Raw genomic sequence first — 15,538 nt, forward strand, 5'->3', positions numbered from 1 at the left:
TAATAAAATACATTTTATTTTTTATTTTGATACATTTTGTTTAATAATGTTTTACTTATGCGTTTATTTATTTTATTGATCTTATTTTATTTTAAATTCATTTTTTACATAATAAAATAAAAATGTATTTTATAAATAAATGTATTTTATTATATTTATTTGTTTAATCTAATTTAATTTTATATATAATATTACATTTAAAATAAATGGATTTTTTTTAATGAAATGAAATATTTTTTTTGATACATTTTGTATAATAATATTTTACTTATTCGTTTATTTTTTGGAGTTCTAGATGATTAAAGGAATACAAAAATAGCGGCGCGTGACTCCAGTTTTTTGGTCATACGCTATCCAATGGTATCAGTTGTTGACAACTACGTCACTGCGCTGTGATTGGCTGTTTTACACAACAGACTTCCGCACTCTCCTCTTGTGTGTTTATTCCAGTTATCATCAAACTGAGGCTCTTTTTCCAGCTTTAAGGTGCGTATTTGTTATTACTTAAATGTCTTAATGAAGCTAAATTCATGGCAAACTAACAAGTGTTCTCATAAAACCGAGCACGTAATGCTAACTGTTAGCTGTAATCTTCTTTACTTGATCGATATATTCCGTTTGCTGTGCTGTGCTCATATCTGCGTTATCTTTAATGCTGTTTCTCATTATGTGTGTCAGCCTGGGACAGATGTTAAACAAAGCTCACATGTAGACGGTAAATAAACCTCATTTGTTGAGTAATTGTTCAATTAATTTCAATTATTTTCAACTTTTATCACAAACGTGATTGAATGTGATCCGAGGGTCACATGATCAATATTAGTGTCAGCATTTAGAATAATGATCAATCTGAGCATTAACACTGGAAACAAAGAATATGTGTGTTTGTCCATGTTTTTTTCTCCTCATTTTTAATTTTTTGCTGTTATTTTGTGTGTAACTGTTTCCACTTTGTAAAATTTTTTCTACATTTTGCTGTATTTTTTAGTCATCTTGTGTTTTTGGAGCGTATTATAATTTTATTCTCATAATGTTACAAATTTTCCCTCCAATTAATATAACTTTGTTCTTGTATTAATACATGTTTTTTTTCTTGTTATATGAAATGTTTGTTTTCTTAATATTCAATATTTTCTCAAATTATTATGACTTTTTTCTTGTAATATTACAAGTTTATTTTTGTAATATTACACAATTTTCCTCACCATTTTCCAACTTATGATATTATACATTTATTCTCTTATTATTACAACATTATTCTTATAATATGTTTTTCCCTGAAATTCTTATGACTTTGTTCTTGTAATTTAAACGTTTTTTCCCCTTATCAGTTTTATACACATGTATTCTCATAATATTACAACATTATTCTCAGAATATTATATGTTTTTCTCCATAATATGACTTTGTTCATATAATATTTGAAGTTTTTCCTTAAATTATTACTTTGTTCTTATATTAAAACAAGTTTATTTTTGTAATATTCCAAGTTTTTTCCTCATCATTTTCCATTTTTATTCTCATGATATTACACATTTATTCTCGTAATATTATGAGATTAATCAAATAATATATGTTTTTTCCTCAAATTATTGTGACTTTGTTCTTGTAATATGACATTAAATTTGCTAATATTACACGTTTTTTCCCTCATTATTTTCCAACTTTATTCTCATAATATTAAAATTTTTTCCTCAAATTATTATGACTTTGTTCTTGTAGTGTTACATGTTTATTTTCTGTAATATTACAAGTATTTTTCCTCATCATTTTCTAACTTTATTCTGATATTTGCACATTCATTCTTGTAATAGTACAACATTATTCTCATGATATTATATGTTTTCTCTTATACTATTATGACTTTTTTTTCTCACAATATAACAAGTTTTTCCTGAAATTATTGTCTTTGTCCTTATAATATTATTAGTTTATATTTCTGATATCACAAGTTTTTTTCCCTCACCATTTTCTAACTTTATTCTTATATTCACACATTTATTCTCATAATATTACAAATTTTTTCCTCAAATTATTAGGACTTTGTCCTTGTAAAATTCCAAATGTATTTTTTTTAATATTACATTTTTTTTCCCTAATATTTTTCTAACTTTGTTCTTCTGAAATTACACGTTTATTCTCATAATATTATACGTTTTTTCCTCAAGATATTTTGACTTTTTTCTTATAATATATATAATATTACATGTTTATTTTTTGTAAAGTTTAATATTACTAATATGTTTCCTCATCATTTTCTAACTGTACTCTCATGATATCACACGTTTATTCTCATAATATTACAACATAATTCTCATAATATTATACATTTCTTCCTCATAATATTATGACTTTTTTCCACAAATTTTATACATTTGTTGTTGTAATTTTGTTGTACGTTTTTTCCCTCAAATAATTATGACTCTGTTCTTGTGATATATATTACAAGTATATTTTCGTAATATTACGAGATTAATCAAATAATATTATACGTTTTTCCGAAAAATTGTTAAGAGTTTATTCTTGTAATATTACATTTTTAGTTTTTCTCATCATTTTCTAACTTTATTCTCATGATATTTACATGTTTATTCTTGTAATATCACAAGTTTATTCTCATATTACAACATTATTATCATAATGTTGTACTTTGTTCCTCAAATTATTATGACTTTGTTCTTGTATTAATACAAGCTTATGTAATATTGCAAGTTTTTCCCCTCACCGTTTTTTTAATTTATTCTCATGATATAACAAGTTTATTCTCATAATATTATCACTTTGTTTTTGTAATATTACAAGTTTTTTTCCTGATGATTTTGTAACTTTATTCTTGTAATATTAAACGATTATTCTCATAATGTTATAAGTTTTATCTTCATAATATTCTGACTTTGTTCTAGAAGTGGTAGAGTTGAACACATCTGAGGATGTGTTGGTCACCTTGTTAAAATGTGTGTTTGTGCATTTTCAGGACTAAATTTATCGTGGGAAAAAATGGCAACAGACTCTCCACGGAGACCACGGCGCTGTGCTGGAGGCGTAGTAGTGAGAGCACAAGCTGCTATGTAAGAACGAAAGTCTTTTTTACGTTTTACATTGCACATCACTAATAGATATATTAGGGATGTAACGATTTACTCAACTCCTGATACGATTCGATTCACGATACTGGGTTCACGATACGATTCTCTCACGATTTATTTTACAAAATGGGATTGTAGACAAACGATGATATAAAATATTCCTTTTTTTTTTTCGGGAAAAAACTAGAAAATATTGTACTATTTTCCTTTCATTTTTCATTGTCAAAAGAATCCCTTGATAAACTATTCAAAACAATGCAATTTAACTAAAAATAAATCCTGAATAAAATAAATAAAGGAATAATACAAATGAAGAAGAAGCCAATTAATTTAAATTCTGGTTCTATAGTAAATAATGCAAAACTGCATAATAGTTATTTTTCTTTCTAAAAGTGCAACTGAAAATGTATTTTGTGCCTTAACAATTGAACTTTAAAAAAAAAAAGTTATTTGTTTGGACCAGCAGAGGGCGCTGGTAACCCAGTGGTTGGTTGGCATGCAGATATTCTGTGCAGTAAAGAATAGATGCTTTGCTAGCAGATAGAGCTAATAGAAAAACGTGACTTTTACAGATATTCACGTAATATTACAGATATTCTTTCGGTGCTAAAGGGGTAAGGAATAATTTATGAACATGTTTAAGAGCAGAAGGCGGCCAGAAAGAAAGTAGTAGGAGATTCCGCCTGCCACCTCCGCTTCTGGACAAGAGAAGGATAAATATATAGCGCCCTCTGCTGTTTAAAAAAAGTACTGCGATTCAGTTTTCACAGTATCGATATGAACCGTGATACCTATGAATCGATTTTTAACTGCCTTAAGATTAATCGTTACATCCCTAATATATATCATTTTTCACCTCATCATAAATACTGAAACTTGCTTTTTAAGTGACCTTGCAGGTTGAACCCCCTTTTTCATAACGTAATGCTATTATTGTATTTGGCAATTGAAAATTGCCAACATGTTTTCGTAGGAGTTTTTTATTTTTTTTTTCCGCAACTCCTTTGTCCTAGAACTCCTCCTAGGCTATTAATGCAGCACTAATGACACAAATGTCATCTCATAGGGACAATGTCAAGGATGTGCAGTCGACCTTTTTTTGGAGCCAAAATGTCAAGGTCAAGGTCTCGTCAAGTTAAAAAAAAAAAACAAAATTTTCCAAATCTCTACGATTATTTATTGTACAAGTTTGATGCTTACATTCATGAAAAGCTCATCTCAAGTGGAGTATTTTATTTCGTAGCTGTACGACCTACCAGTAAAAAGATCGGTAGGGGTCAAGGTTCATGAAATCACAAAAAAATATGTATTTATATGTATACTTTTTCCCCCATAACTTGGCCACTGGTACCATTGAACAACATTTCCTTTCAATGTGTGGCCTTGACCTTCACTCAAGGTCATATTTAAGGTCAAGAACGCCTCAGAAAAGTGAAGAAAGTGAGACCTCAACACTCTCAGGACGACGAAGCTCAGTCAAAACAAAAAAAAAAAAAAAAAACTTTTTTCCTATAACTTGGCCGCAAATTGAGATCCAGTGCTCAGACTGGTACCATTGAACAACATTTATTTTCAATGTGTGACCTTGACCTTCACTCAAGGTCACATTTAAGGTCAAGGTCAGTCTTCTGTTTTTCCTGCATTATTACTTTCAATTTAATTAGTAACAACAAACTTGTCAACAAATCCAGATACAGGTTGTCATTGTTGCTAATTTTTTCAATTTTCAGTTTCCAAATACGTATTTGCCTTGCGAATACAGGGCTTGCCTAGTTTTTATTATTTGTATTATATAAGCTAGTTTAGTGTATATAGATTCTGTTTTTCTTACCACGTCTTCCCACTTTGTCTCCATACTGTGTACAGGCCCATGTGTGTATATATCTTCTATTTTTTACTATGTTGTTTTATTTTATTTTATTTATCGGCTGCTGAGACTAACTCTGAATGTGTACTAACCACTACAATTAAAACATTGCAGTTAAATTAATGTTAATGCTTCAAAGAATAAATCAATTAAAAATATGAAATTCTTTATTTAGGACTGACATTCCAACAATGCACAATATAAAATAAAATAAAATAAATCAAATCAAAAGCTAAACTTGACCCCACTGATAGATTCAATAATATTGTACATACTTATAGGTGTGTATCACTGCACACACTGCACACAGGCCATTTTATGTTCCAAAAATTACAATTTTTTTTTAAAAAGAATCCTCACAAAATGTTTGTATTAAATAATCCTGAGTTGAACCTTTAGAATCCATCAGATGTAATGACAGAAGAATAAAAATTTAATGAAATAACAGGAATCACCAATAATCAAGTGTGTTTGAGTGATTCCAATGTTATTAAAACCGTAATATTGTTTAAAAAACAAGATAAGAGGGCGTTTGCATAAATCACATACATTCTTAAACACATGAAACTCTTTTGAATGTTAAATATTTGGAAAATGTTACATTTTTCATTTCTTCATTTGTCTTGCAGGGAGCAGTCTTATATGGAAAGTGTTGTAACATTCCTGCAGGACGTTGTTCCTCAGGTAATATTTACATTTCTCTGTGCTGGAATGTTCATCTCATGTTGATTTATGTTATTATTCTGAACCAAGTCTACGTTTGAGTTTTAAAATGATAATAGTTGAGAAATAACAAAGGTAGACTTTAGTTAGCTAAATTTCAAGTATTGTTTGCCCCTAAACATGGAAGTCAATGTAAAGAAAAGAAAGTTATTTTTCACAGATTTAATGATTAGAGAGTGACGGAGCATGCGCTGCAGCTTTTACGATGAATGAGAAGCCAATAGGAACCAATGCTGAGACCAACAGGATGTGACATCATCTGTTACTGAGCAGTGAAAATAAATGACGGACACGTTAAAAAAAAAATATATATATATTAAAAGGTTAAAGAAGGTGTTATTTAGTCCATTTATCATAGCAAATAACTGGTCATGTGATCACACACTGATCATGTGCGTTTTTTAACACCTGTCAGCGTTCAATAAAAGAGATAATGTAACTCACAGTTTCATAATATGTAACTTATGAGACTTGTGAGTGTTTGATGAATAGTTTGTTAAACTCAGCACAAAGGACTCTATTCTCCCATGTGTGTAAGTCCAAAAAGCCACACAGCAGGGCTGTTTCTGGCTGTATGCTATTCTCCACCTGTACTTAAGTCAGTCGCTGCACGCCTTCATCTCAGTTACGCACTGTGGGTGGAGCAGCCCTGAAATGTGGGAGTTCCCATTCAAATCTGCCTTTACGGGCATTCTCAGGTGTGCGTAAGTCCTTTTCCTCTTGTTCTTCTAACCCTGGAATAAGTGCAGCGCCCCCATAAGGTGAAACATTGTATTGCACTAGAAAAATGGACTTAGTTACATTTGAAGCCACACAGACTTGTGCGTCGTGCAGCAGCAGCTGTGATCACTCAGCTGCTGCTGTGTGATTAATTAAAACTCTTACAGACACAGACTTCTGTCCACGTTGGTCACAGTGATTCAACTATTTTCATACTATGTCCAACGTAAAGTCACAGTTTGATTCACTACAGAGTGAAACAAGCTGTCATATGCAGATGAGGATGGAACACAAACTGTTCCCACACATATTTTAATGAGGCTCAGCTCAGGTCACTCTAAACTATTGATATTTAAAACTGTGTATTATGGAAGTTAATAGTTCTGTTTCACTGTAAACATCCCTCTGTATTAAAGCAGGACGATCTGTGGACGCGTTATTTCATCATATCTACATCATCTAACTCTGTCACACTACAGTGATGATGATGATGATGATGATGATGATGATGATGATGATGATGATGATCAAGGAAAGAGATTTTAATTGTGACTCAATCACACAACAATAATCTGATCAATAACCTGATCAAATCAACCTGTTACATTGTTTTTCAATGAAGGCTTTTCAAATTAAAAGTGAACTTTATCATTTTCACGGATTTCAATGACATTTACAAGCGTTGAGAAAACTCTATGTTCTGTGATTTCTGGACAGCCCAAATAAATGACATCACCGACTCTTTTCCTTCAGTCCGCCTTTATTCACACACACTCGCTTTTTGTCTCCTTACGCGTGGTGGGCATGTTTGTTGCCTGGATCAGAGAATACGCGTAGGAGAGAAGTGCGTAACTGCAGGCGTGCAAAAAAAGCACTTATGTCAAGACGGGAGAATAGAACCCTAAATGAACAGCAGGAGCAGGCAGCGGAGCGGTGATGTTGGATGCTGCAGGTGACGCTGCAGGTGAACAGTGCACATCCCTTAGAGCGATAGTGTATCTTTGCACAGTGTATAATTTACACAATGATTCATGGTTTGTTGCTTTCAGCTGCGGGCCGAATTGGATGTAATGAAGGACCATATTTAAGTTTGACACGTGCTGTGTATGTTTTTCCCACTCAGGCATATCACGGGGCTCCACTTTCTGATGAAAAAGAGAAAATCCTCTGGGTTCGATTTGAGAAAGCTGATATTAATGGTACAGTATGTCTATATGTTGAACACAGTGATGTCACATCTAAACAAACCCTTGGATTGTAAAGTGGGACAATAAGTTTTTTTAATGTTTGACCATTTTTTAATAGTTTCTCTGGTTACTTGCATTACACAGCAAGAAAATATGTCAGAAACATTCACATTTTCTTATTCAAATAAAACTGTCTGAGAATGGGAGAACTGGGCATCCATTACATTATTTAATCACAATATATCATTGCAGTACTTTTGCCTTACAAATTACAAATTGTAACATTTTGAAGACAATTCTTAAATAATCTCATGATATTCTGCACAAATTATGTTGCACATAATTCATGAACTCATGCATTAAGATCTGTTAAAGATTGAATGCACATCAGAATTCCTTTATTAATCCCAGGGGGAAATTGTTTATGTTACAGCCACAGAAAATAATCACAAATAAAAGGATAAAAGGTTTAACAAAGACGAAAGAAAGAAAATATGTTAAATAAGTGTAAAATTAAGTGAAAGACTGTTAAATATAGTTATAAGATACACACACATTACAGTAGTATAAAACAGGATAGATAATAATAATAATAATAATAATAATAATAATAATAATAATAATAATAATAATAATAATAATAATAATAATAATAATAATATACAAATATGATACAGATATTTACAACAATCAATGTGAGGTTACAGTTATGCATTATACAGTTTGATTTCCGCAGGCAGGAATGATTTCCTGTGGCGTTCTGTGGAGCGCCGTGGTTGGATCAGCCTGGTGCTGAAGGTTCTAAAGGTTTGACCAAGATGGTCTTCACCTTGGACAGGCTCCTCCTCCTCTCTGTCACCACTGTGTGTGTGTGTGTGTGTGTGTGTGTGTGTGTGTGTGTGTGTGTGTGTGTGTGTGTGTGTGTGTGTGTGTGTGTGTGTGTGTGTGTGTGTGTGTGTGTGTGTGTGTGTGTGTGTGTGTGTGTGTGTGTGTGCGAGAGACAGGGGAGAGAGAGGGCTGATCTTCTCCCTCACTTATCGTTTTGGCTCCACTTTACGGTTTAAATAATAATAAGTTTCTGAGTGAAATCTTGTATTTGTCTGTTCTCTACTCAGACTCTTCCTGTAACCCAGACTTTATGGAGCTTCACAGCAGCTCTACGGACCCTCCTCTCTGTCTCATGATTGGCTACACTGATGGGATTCAGATCTGGAGTGTTTCTGTAAGTGGAGCATCTGATAACGCAACATGCCATGGATGAATATTAATAACACAGTAGTTTAGGTTAGTTTTGTGCTTGAATATACATTTCCTTTAGTCTGTATAGCCTTTGTATGATGGTTATAACTGTTTACTCATCACATGATACATGAGTAAGTGGAGTTTTGAGACACTTCAGGTTTGTACAGACTGATAATGTAATTGATAATAGTCACCAAGAGGATTTTTCTTCTTTGATCTTTCTACTATCAGCTGTATTACCGTGTGTGTCCACTAGGTGACAGCATTAACCTCATAACAAACAGAATTACCTTCAATAGCCATTAAACAGAAGAATATTCTATGTAATAAAATAAATAAATTAGAAGAGCCTCAAAGATAATCTCAGTAAAAACAATGTATATTATATCAAATATTTTTAATTGCAGCCGATATATTCTGATACTTTTTTTGTTTAAATCGAAACACCCTATGTAGATAACGCCTAAATAGTCCCTGATAAGCGCTCACATGTGCTAATCACTTCCACTCTACCAATGTTTAGTGTTATTTTGTTTTTCATGTTGTTTAAATTTATATAAAAGTATAGAAACGGTAACGGAAATCCTTCTTTTTTGTATAAGACGTGCATATGTTTAGAACTGGAAAAAAGCTGATAGATTGTATAGATTTGTTTGTTTTTCCTTATGATGCTTCAATATTATTCATATACTTTATATATATATATATATACATTGTTTGCAGTGTTAACTGCTAATGGCTTGATTTTACTTTAACAATGACACACATTGAATCTCATTCTGTTAGTAATGTAATGTAAAGTAAAGTAATATAATGTAATGTAAAGCATCATTGAAACTAAAAGCTGCTGGAGACAAAAATGTTTAATCAAATAAAGACACAGTGTAGCCTTCATAGATCAATAAATCAATCATTTGCATGAAAAAAAGGTCTCTTATTGATATTGTTGGAAAAGTTTGGTGCATTGTGGGATGTGGAGTTCTAGTGACCATTGGTTCTCAACCTTTATGAACCCGCAACTTCCAAAATAAAGGTCCCAGAGAGCGGGGACCGTCACTGTAGCTGAAGGTGGTTGAACACAGACATGAACATTGAAGAACAGTCATGTGGAGACAGGACCATCTATAAGGGGGAATAAAGGGGAGAGATTTTTGGGGTCCATCCATAAAGTCAGTAAAATGATGGTCTATTGTTCTATGAATCTGTGATAACCACATTTATTTATTCATCTGAATAATATCCACTGTTATCCAGGAACGTTTATTATTATTATAGTCATCTTAAAGATGGAAATCCTGGTTTTAATCACTAATAAAATGGTTCAAAGTGACCAAAAATGGTGGAAAAGGAGGTGAAATGGGATTTTAAAAACAGACAGAAAAAGTGGGAAAAAGGTTTCAAAGTGTCAATATTGGAACAATTAGTTTAAACTGGCAAATAATGGTCATGACAAATGGTGAATGTGGTTAAATTGGCAAAAATAAGCATAAAATATGATGAAAAGAGATTAAATAATGGGTCAAAATATGTGACATTAGGTGCAAAAGTGGTAGAAAGTGCTGAAAATATCTGGAAGGTGGAAAAAATGTTCAGAAAAGGCATTGAAATGTGATGTGTCAGAAATGGGAGTAATGTAGTAAAAATGTATTGAAATAAATTGTTAAAAAAAAATATTCTTAGTGTCTTGAAAGCATCTGGTGACACCCTCCCAGTGTCTTGTGTCCCCAAATGGGGTTCTGACCTAAGTTTTAGAAACATTTGTTAGTTTTCTAAAACATTCTACATAAAAAGATAACTTATTAGCACCGACAAATAAATACGTGTGTGTATGTGTGTGTGTGTGCGTGTTTGTGTGTGTGTGTGTGTGTGTGTGTGTGTGTGTGTGTGTGTGTGTGTGCATGCGTGCGTGGTAATGGGCTGCATTGTTCTAAGCGCAGAATGCCCCACTTTAGTTGTTCTTCAGTGCATTAAATTACAGTGAATCCTGCATTATCACTTAACTCATGCATAAATCCGTTTGTCTTTAACCCTATCTGAAAGGATGATCGCTCTTTTGTGCAATTAGTGGGTTTTCCAAAGTGGCGGATTTAAGGGAGTACTTGAGGCCTCTGCATGGCTAGATTAATTATAGTTATTTATGCTGCTTGTTCTGGCGCTGACATGGCACAGAGAAATAAAGCTGCTAGAGTGTCTGATTCTCGTACAAGCAGAGAGAGAATGTTGGATTAAAAAATGAAAACGGGGAAGAACAAGAGCTTAATGCTAATGTACATTACCCCTGTGCTCTTACATGGCTCTGTGTGACATCTACAATACATTAGTGGCCCTGTCTTGTGCAATATGTGAATTGCTTTCTCAAAGTAATTTTTTTCTCTCCCCTCCCATGAATGCAGACATTCATTATTTTTATATCATTTGTGGCTCAGATGTTTTTATAGAATTGCAGCGTCTGCTCTTGTTTTATAATCTCCACAGTGTAGTATCATAAGCTGTGAACGGATATCTGGCCCATATTCATTTTGGGGGCAGAGGGTGTTACTGGGAGAGGATTTACACAGTCTTTCAACAACAAGTATCGTTAGAAAGTAGTGGACTGTTGACAGCGTTTAGCACTGATTGGTATTAGAAGAGTCATTGTAAACACTTGACTTCAGTCACATCTGAAGAGAAATACATAAAGCTGCAGCACATAAACTGTGAAACATATGACAGAAACTACAACTAACTGAGCTAGTGTCTTAAAGCTGCAGGAGACCTTCTTCTTCTTCTTCTTCTTTTTCTTTTTCTTTTTCGTCTTCTTCTTCTTTTTTTTCTTTTTCTTCTTTTTCTTCTTCTTTTTCTTCTTTTTCTTTTTTTTCTTCTTCTTCTTTACAGTACTTATAATCACTACTCCTCTGTTATTCATGAACGGATCAGACTAAAATTTGTTAGCTATAATCTATGGATGTGTACGCATCAACGCTCAGAGCCCAATTTTTTCGATTTAAAAAAAAAAAAGTTATTTATTTGTGAGTCAAATATTACCGAATCATTGGCACATAGTCATGTAATATACATATATATATATATATATATCAGTGGCGGCTGCTGGTCTTTCATGCAGGGGAAGCTCATTTTCTGCCTACTTCAGAAAATGTATCTGTTTATTTAAATGTGAATTCTAGTAGAATTCACATTTTGTTGTCAACAACTATTTGTATATTATCACGCACACACGCGCGTAGCTGCTGCGCGCTGGAGTGTGAGTGTTTGGTCAAAAGTCTCACAACACAAGCAGTAACAGTCTCCACAAACACCAAAAACAGACACTAGGTTTGTCAGAAGTTGATTCGCTATGAGAGGATCAGCAAAGTCTCCGTGTCAACACAGAGCAACGGACTGAAATATTTGAAAAACCCGCCTGTGTGCTTACAACGTCATACTCTCTGATTGGCTCATTTCGCTGTCAATCAAAATTGAATTAGCCTGAGACAGATCATCCAATCATCATCCATTAAGTGCGTCATAACTGAGCATTTATCCAATGAGCGTCTAGTTTGACTGCAGTGGATCAACCCCTAAATCTTCTCCCATTGAAGTCAATTGAAGCTGAACTTCACCACTGTTTATTAACACTGTGACGCTGCGGTAATGAATGAAGAACGTCACGCTGTCACTGTCAGTTTCCTGTTATAAGAAGCTGATTCTGAACTAAACATACATGTGTTCTGTCATATATTTAGTCAATGAAATGTACACACAACACTACATATTTGACCACTGATTTTAGGGGAAGCTGAGGTTCCCTTGTAGTCTTAAAGCATCCGCCACTGATATATATACATAACGGTAATTGAACGTAGTTACGATTACGACAATTGGTGGTACCGAATCATTGGCACATACTAATATATATATATATTTATATATATGACATAAAATACATGTCACTCCTACTCTTCACCACTATTCCTCTGTTAGTTCTCGTTAGATCATAATGCAGTTTGGTATGAATAATCTGTGAATGAATATGATGAGACGCTCGGAGTCTTTTTTTTACTCCCCATTTCCGGTAATTTCCAAATTTATGGGAACATAGTCATGTGATATATCGTTTCAAAGGTAATTTAACATAGATTACAATTATGCCTCGCACAATTCGATTTGGGGCCCGGGGGCCGCACCCTTTTTTTCAGCAATTTCCATTAAAGTTGTTTTCTCATTTATGTGTGAGTCAAATATTACGACAGTTGGTGGTAGTGAATCATTGACACATACCAATGTATAAATTTGGTGCATTACTCCGTATGTGCCACGGGGCCCCATTTTTCAAATGACTACTCCTCTGTTAATGCTCGTTAAATCGGGCTGTAATTAGACATGGATGTTCTACGAGTGGATGTCAAGAACCTCTCAGAGACCTGTTTTTACTCGTGGAACCGAGTCGTTTTACTGAATTTTCAGGAACGTGGTACGTGGCCGTAGTTCATCAGATAAACACACCGTGTAGGCCTCATGGATCAATAAGTCAAAGATTATTTGCTAGAAAAAAAAAGATGAAAATGGTTAAAATTTCTGCTCTAAAGTTTGTTTTGATCTTGTTACTCCATTCTGATATCACTGGGAATACTGGGAACAAACTGGAAGAAAAATGGAGTCAAACCAATCACTGTCCTCCTTTTCTGGTGAAGAAACACAAGCAGGTGTTCTCAACCTAGGGGATTTCAGAGTTTTTTCGGAGACCCTCCATTATGCTACTGACAAAACTTCCTGTTATTTTCAAAATAAGAGCCCTATTTACAAAAGAGTTAAAAAAAACCCCCCAAACAAATGGAATACAAGAAGAGATGCTTTTATTTTGAAAAGGGGATGTTTGATTTTTAGCTTGATGCTGATCCCATTCCCAATGCATTATAGGACGGATCAATATTATATAATGCTGTGTTTTACAACCGCTGCTGATGCTGCTGGGCTTAAAGTGATCAGTAAACCAAGGGGTGTCGTTTTGTTCTCAGCTTTAGCTAGTAGTGAATCTCATTTTTACTTTGGTAGAAACCTTCCTTCCTCCCAGTTTTATTTGAACACGTCTATGACCCTCCGTGTGTTTGTGCCAAACAATAACTCAAGTAGAGGAAAATCCTGTGGAGGCCTGGTAAACCTCCAGACCTGTGAATACAAAAAAAGTTAATCCAGTGATGTGATGAACGGTAGATTTAACACCCTTTAACACCCGCGTTGTCTCCCTTTAGCTGTACACTCACCTCTCACAGGCTTGGGTTGTAATACATTCCACTGTTATCACCTTTATTGTATCTCACTTGGGAATAACAAACGTTGGTTTAGAGCTCACTTGTGCTTGTAATTATGTTTGTTTGCAGTTGGCAGGTGAAGCCCAGGAGCTGTTCTCAGTGCGTCACGGCCCAGTCCGAGCTGCTCGCATTTTACCAGCCCCTGAAATCAGTGAGTACACTTCATTCTGGAAAGTTCAATTTGTCTTCCTTTCTCAAATATATGTTAAGGTTTAGTTTATTCAGACAAGGTTTATCAGGTAATTTTGTCTCCTACCATGTTTCGAATGTCAACTGCCAGTCTTCCTCAGAAGTCATTGCTTTGATGTATCTCTACAAGTTCTCTCATTAGGAAAGCATCAACACATCTTCTGGTGGTTTTCATGTGGACACATCCCAGTAAAACACGTTAACGTGTGTGGTTACAATGTGAGAAAATGTGGGAAAGTTTAAGGGTTTATAAATCAGTTTAATCACTTTCTTCATCATGTCCTCTCGTTTTCTTTATTTTCATGCTCCGGTTCTAGGCTGCTGGAAGTTATATGTCGAAATTTTCCAATTTTTTTTTTTATTTATTACATAATACTTAAACTTTTTTTCACCCCAAATTTAACCCCAAAAAATTGTAAAAAAATAACTTTCAAAATGAATGTAATCTGCATTTTTGCTGTTTTAAGTGATGATAATATGACATGTCTTCTGCTTCCTGTTCTTTTTCTTTACATTTCTCTCAGATCCACAGACAGCAGATAATTTCTCTGACAAGAGGCCACTTCTGGGAGTGTGTAAGAGCACAGTGTCATCAGGGTAAGTGATTATGTATTCTGGCTGTATGCTATTCTCTATATGCTATTCTTGTACTTAAGTCAGTAGCTGCGCGCCTTCATCCCAGTTACGCACTGTGGGTGGAGCAGCCTTAAAATCTGGCCTTGCACGTATTCTCCGGTGTGCTTAAATCCTTTTCCTCTTACGCGCTTCTGAACCTGGAATAAGTGCCCATAAGGTGAATTTTATATTGCATTAGAAATATGGACTTAGTGACAGTTTAAGCCACACGCACTCATAATATTGCAGAAGAGACTCCCATAAATAATTTGTCCAAACTGACTCTAATAAAAATTTATTCCTCTTTAAACTGACCATGTAAACACTTAATTCCTCATGCTAATTTAATTCCAGATTACATTTTAATCCGAATTAAGTGGCTGATTTAATCCGATTTGAATTCTGCATTAGATAATTCCTCTTTCTTGTAAACACTTAACTTGCTTAATTCCGCTTTAAATTATTTCGGTTCGTTCTGTGCTTGCGCGACTTGCAGCGTTGACGACATAATCCAAGATGGCGGCGGACTCCGGTTGAGACTATTTAATAAGAGCCTTAAAAGACATGGATATAATGAAAAGAGTGGATGGACGGAAGCATAAACATGCAGACATTCACACA

General features: G+C 34.0%; 1 protein-coding gene across 3 annotated transcripts in view; it reads left to right on the forward strand.

Moving 5' to 3' along the window:
• The first annotated feature begins 398 nt into the window (after positions 1–398).
• Positions 399–15,538, forward strand: part of bcas3 (BCAS3 microtubule associated cell migration factor) — a 295,046-nt gene continuing 279,906 nt past the window's right edge. For all 3 annotated transcript variants that reach the window (XM_028465308.1, XM_028465307.1, XM_028465309.1), the window contains exons 1-7: positions 399–486; positions 2,975–3,068; positions 5,583–5,637; positions 7,520–7,595; positions 8,699–8,805; positions 14,183–14,264; positions 14,827–14,899. In XM_028465308.1, the coding sequence (XP_028321109.1) occupies positions 2,998–3,068; positions 5,583–5,637; positions 7,520–7,595; positions 8,699–8,805; positions 14,183–14,264; positions 14,827–14,899 (464 nt within the window). In that variant the 5' untranslated portion in view covers positions 399–486; positions 2,975–2,997. The remainder of the gene's footprint in view (positions 487–2,974; positions 3,069–5,582; positions 5,638–7,519; positions 7,596–8,698; positions 8,806–14,182; positions 14,265–14,826; positions 14,900–15,538) is intronic.

This window comes from Gouania willdenowi, chromosome 13 (genome assembly GCF_900634775.1).
Source record: "Gouania willdenowi chromosome 13, fGouWil2.1, whole genome shotgun sequence".
Classification (NCBI taxonomy): Eukaryota; Metazoa; Chordata; class Actinopteri; order Blenniiformes; family Gobiesocidae; genus Gouania; species Gouania willdenowi.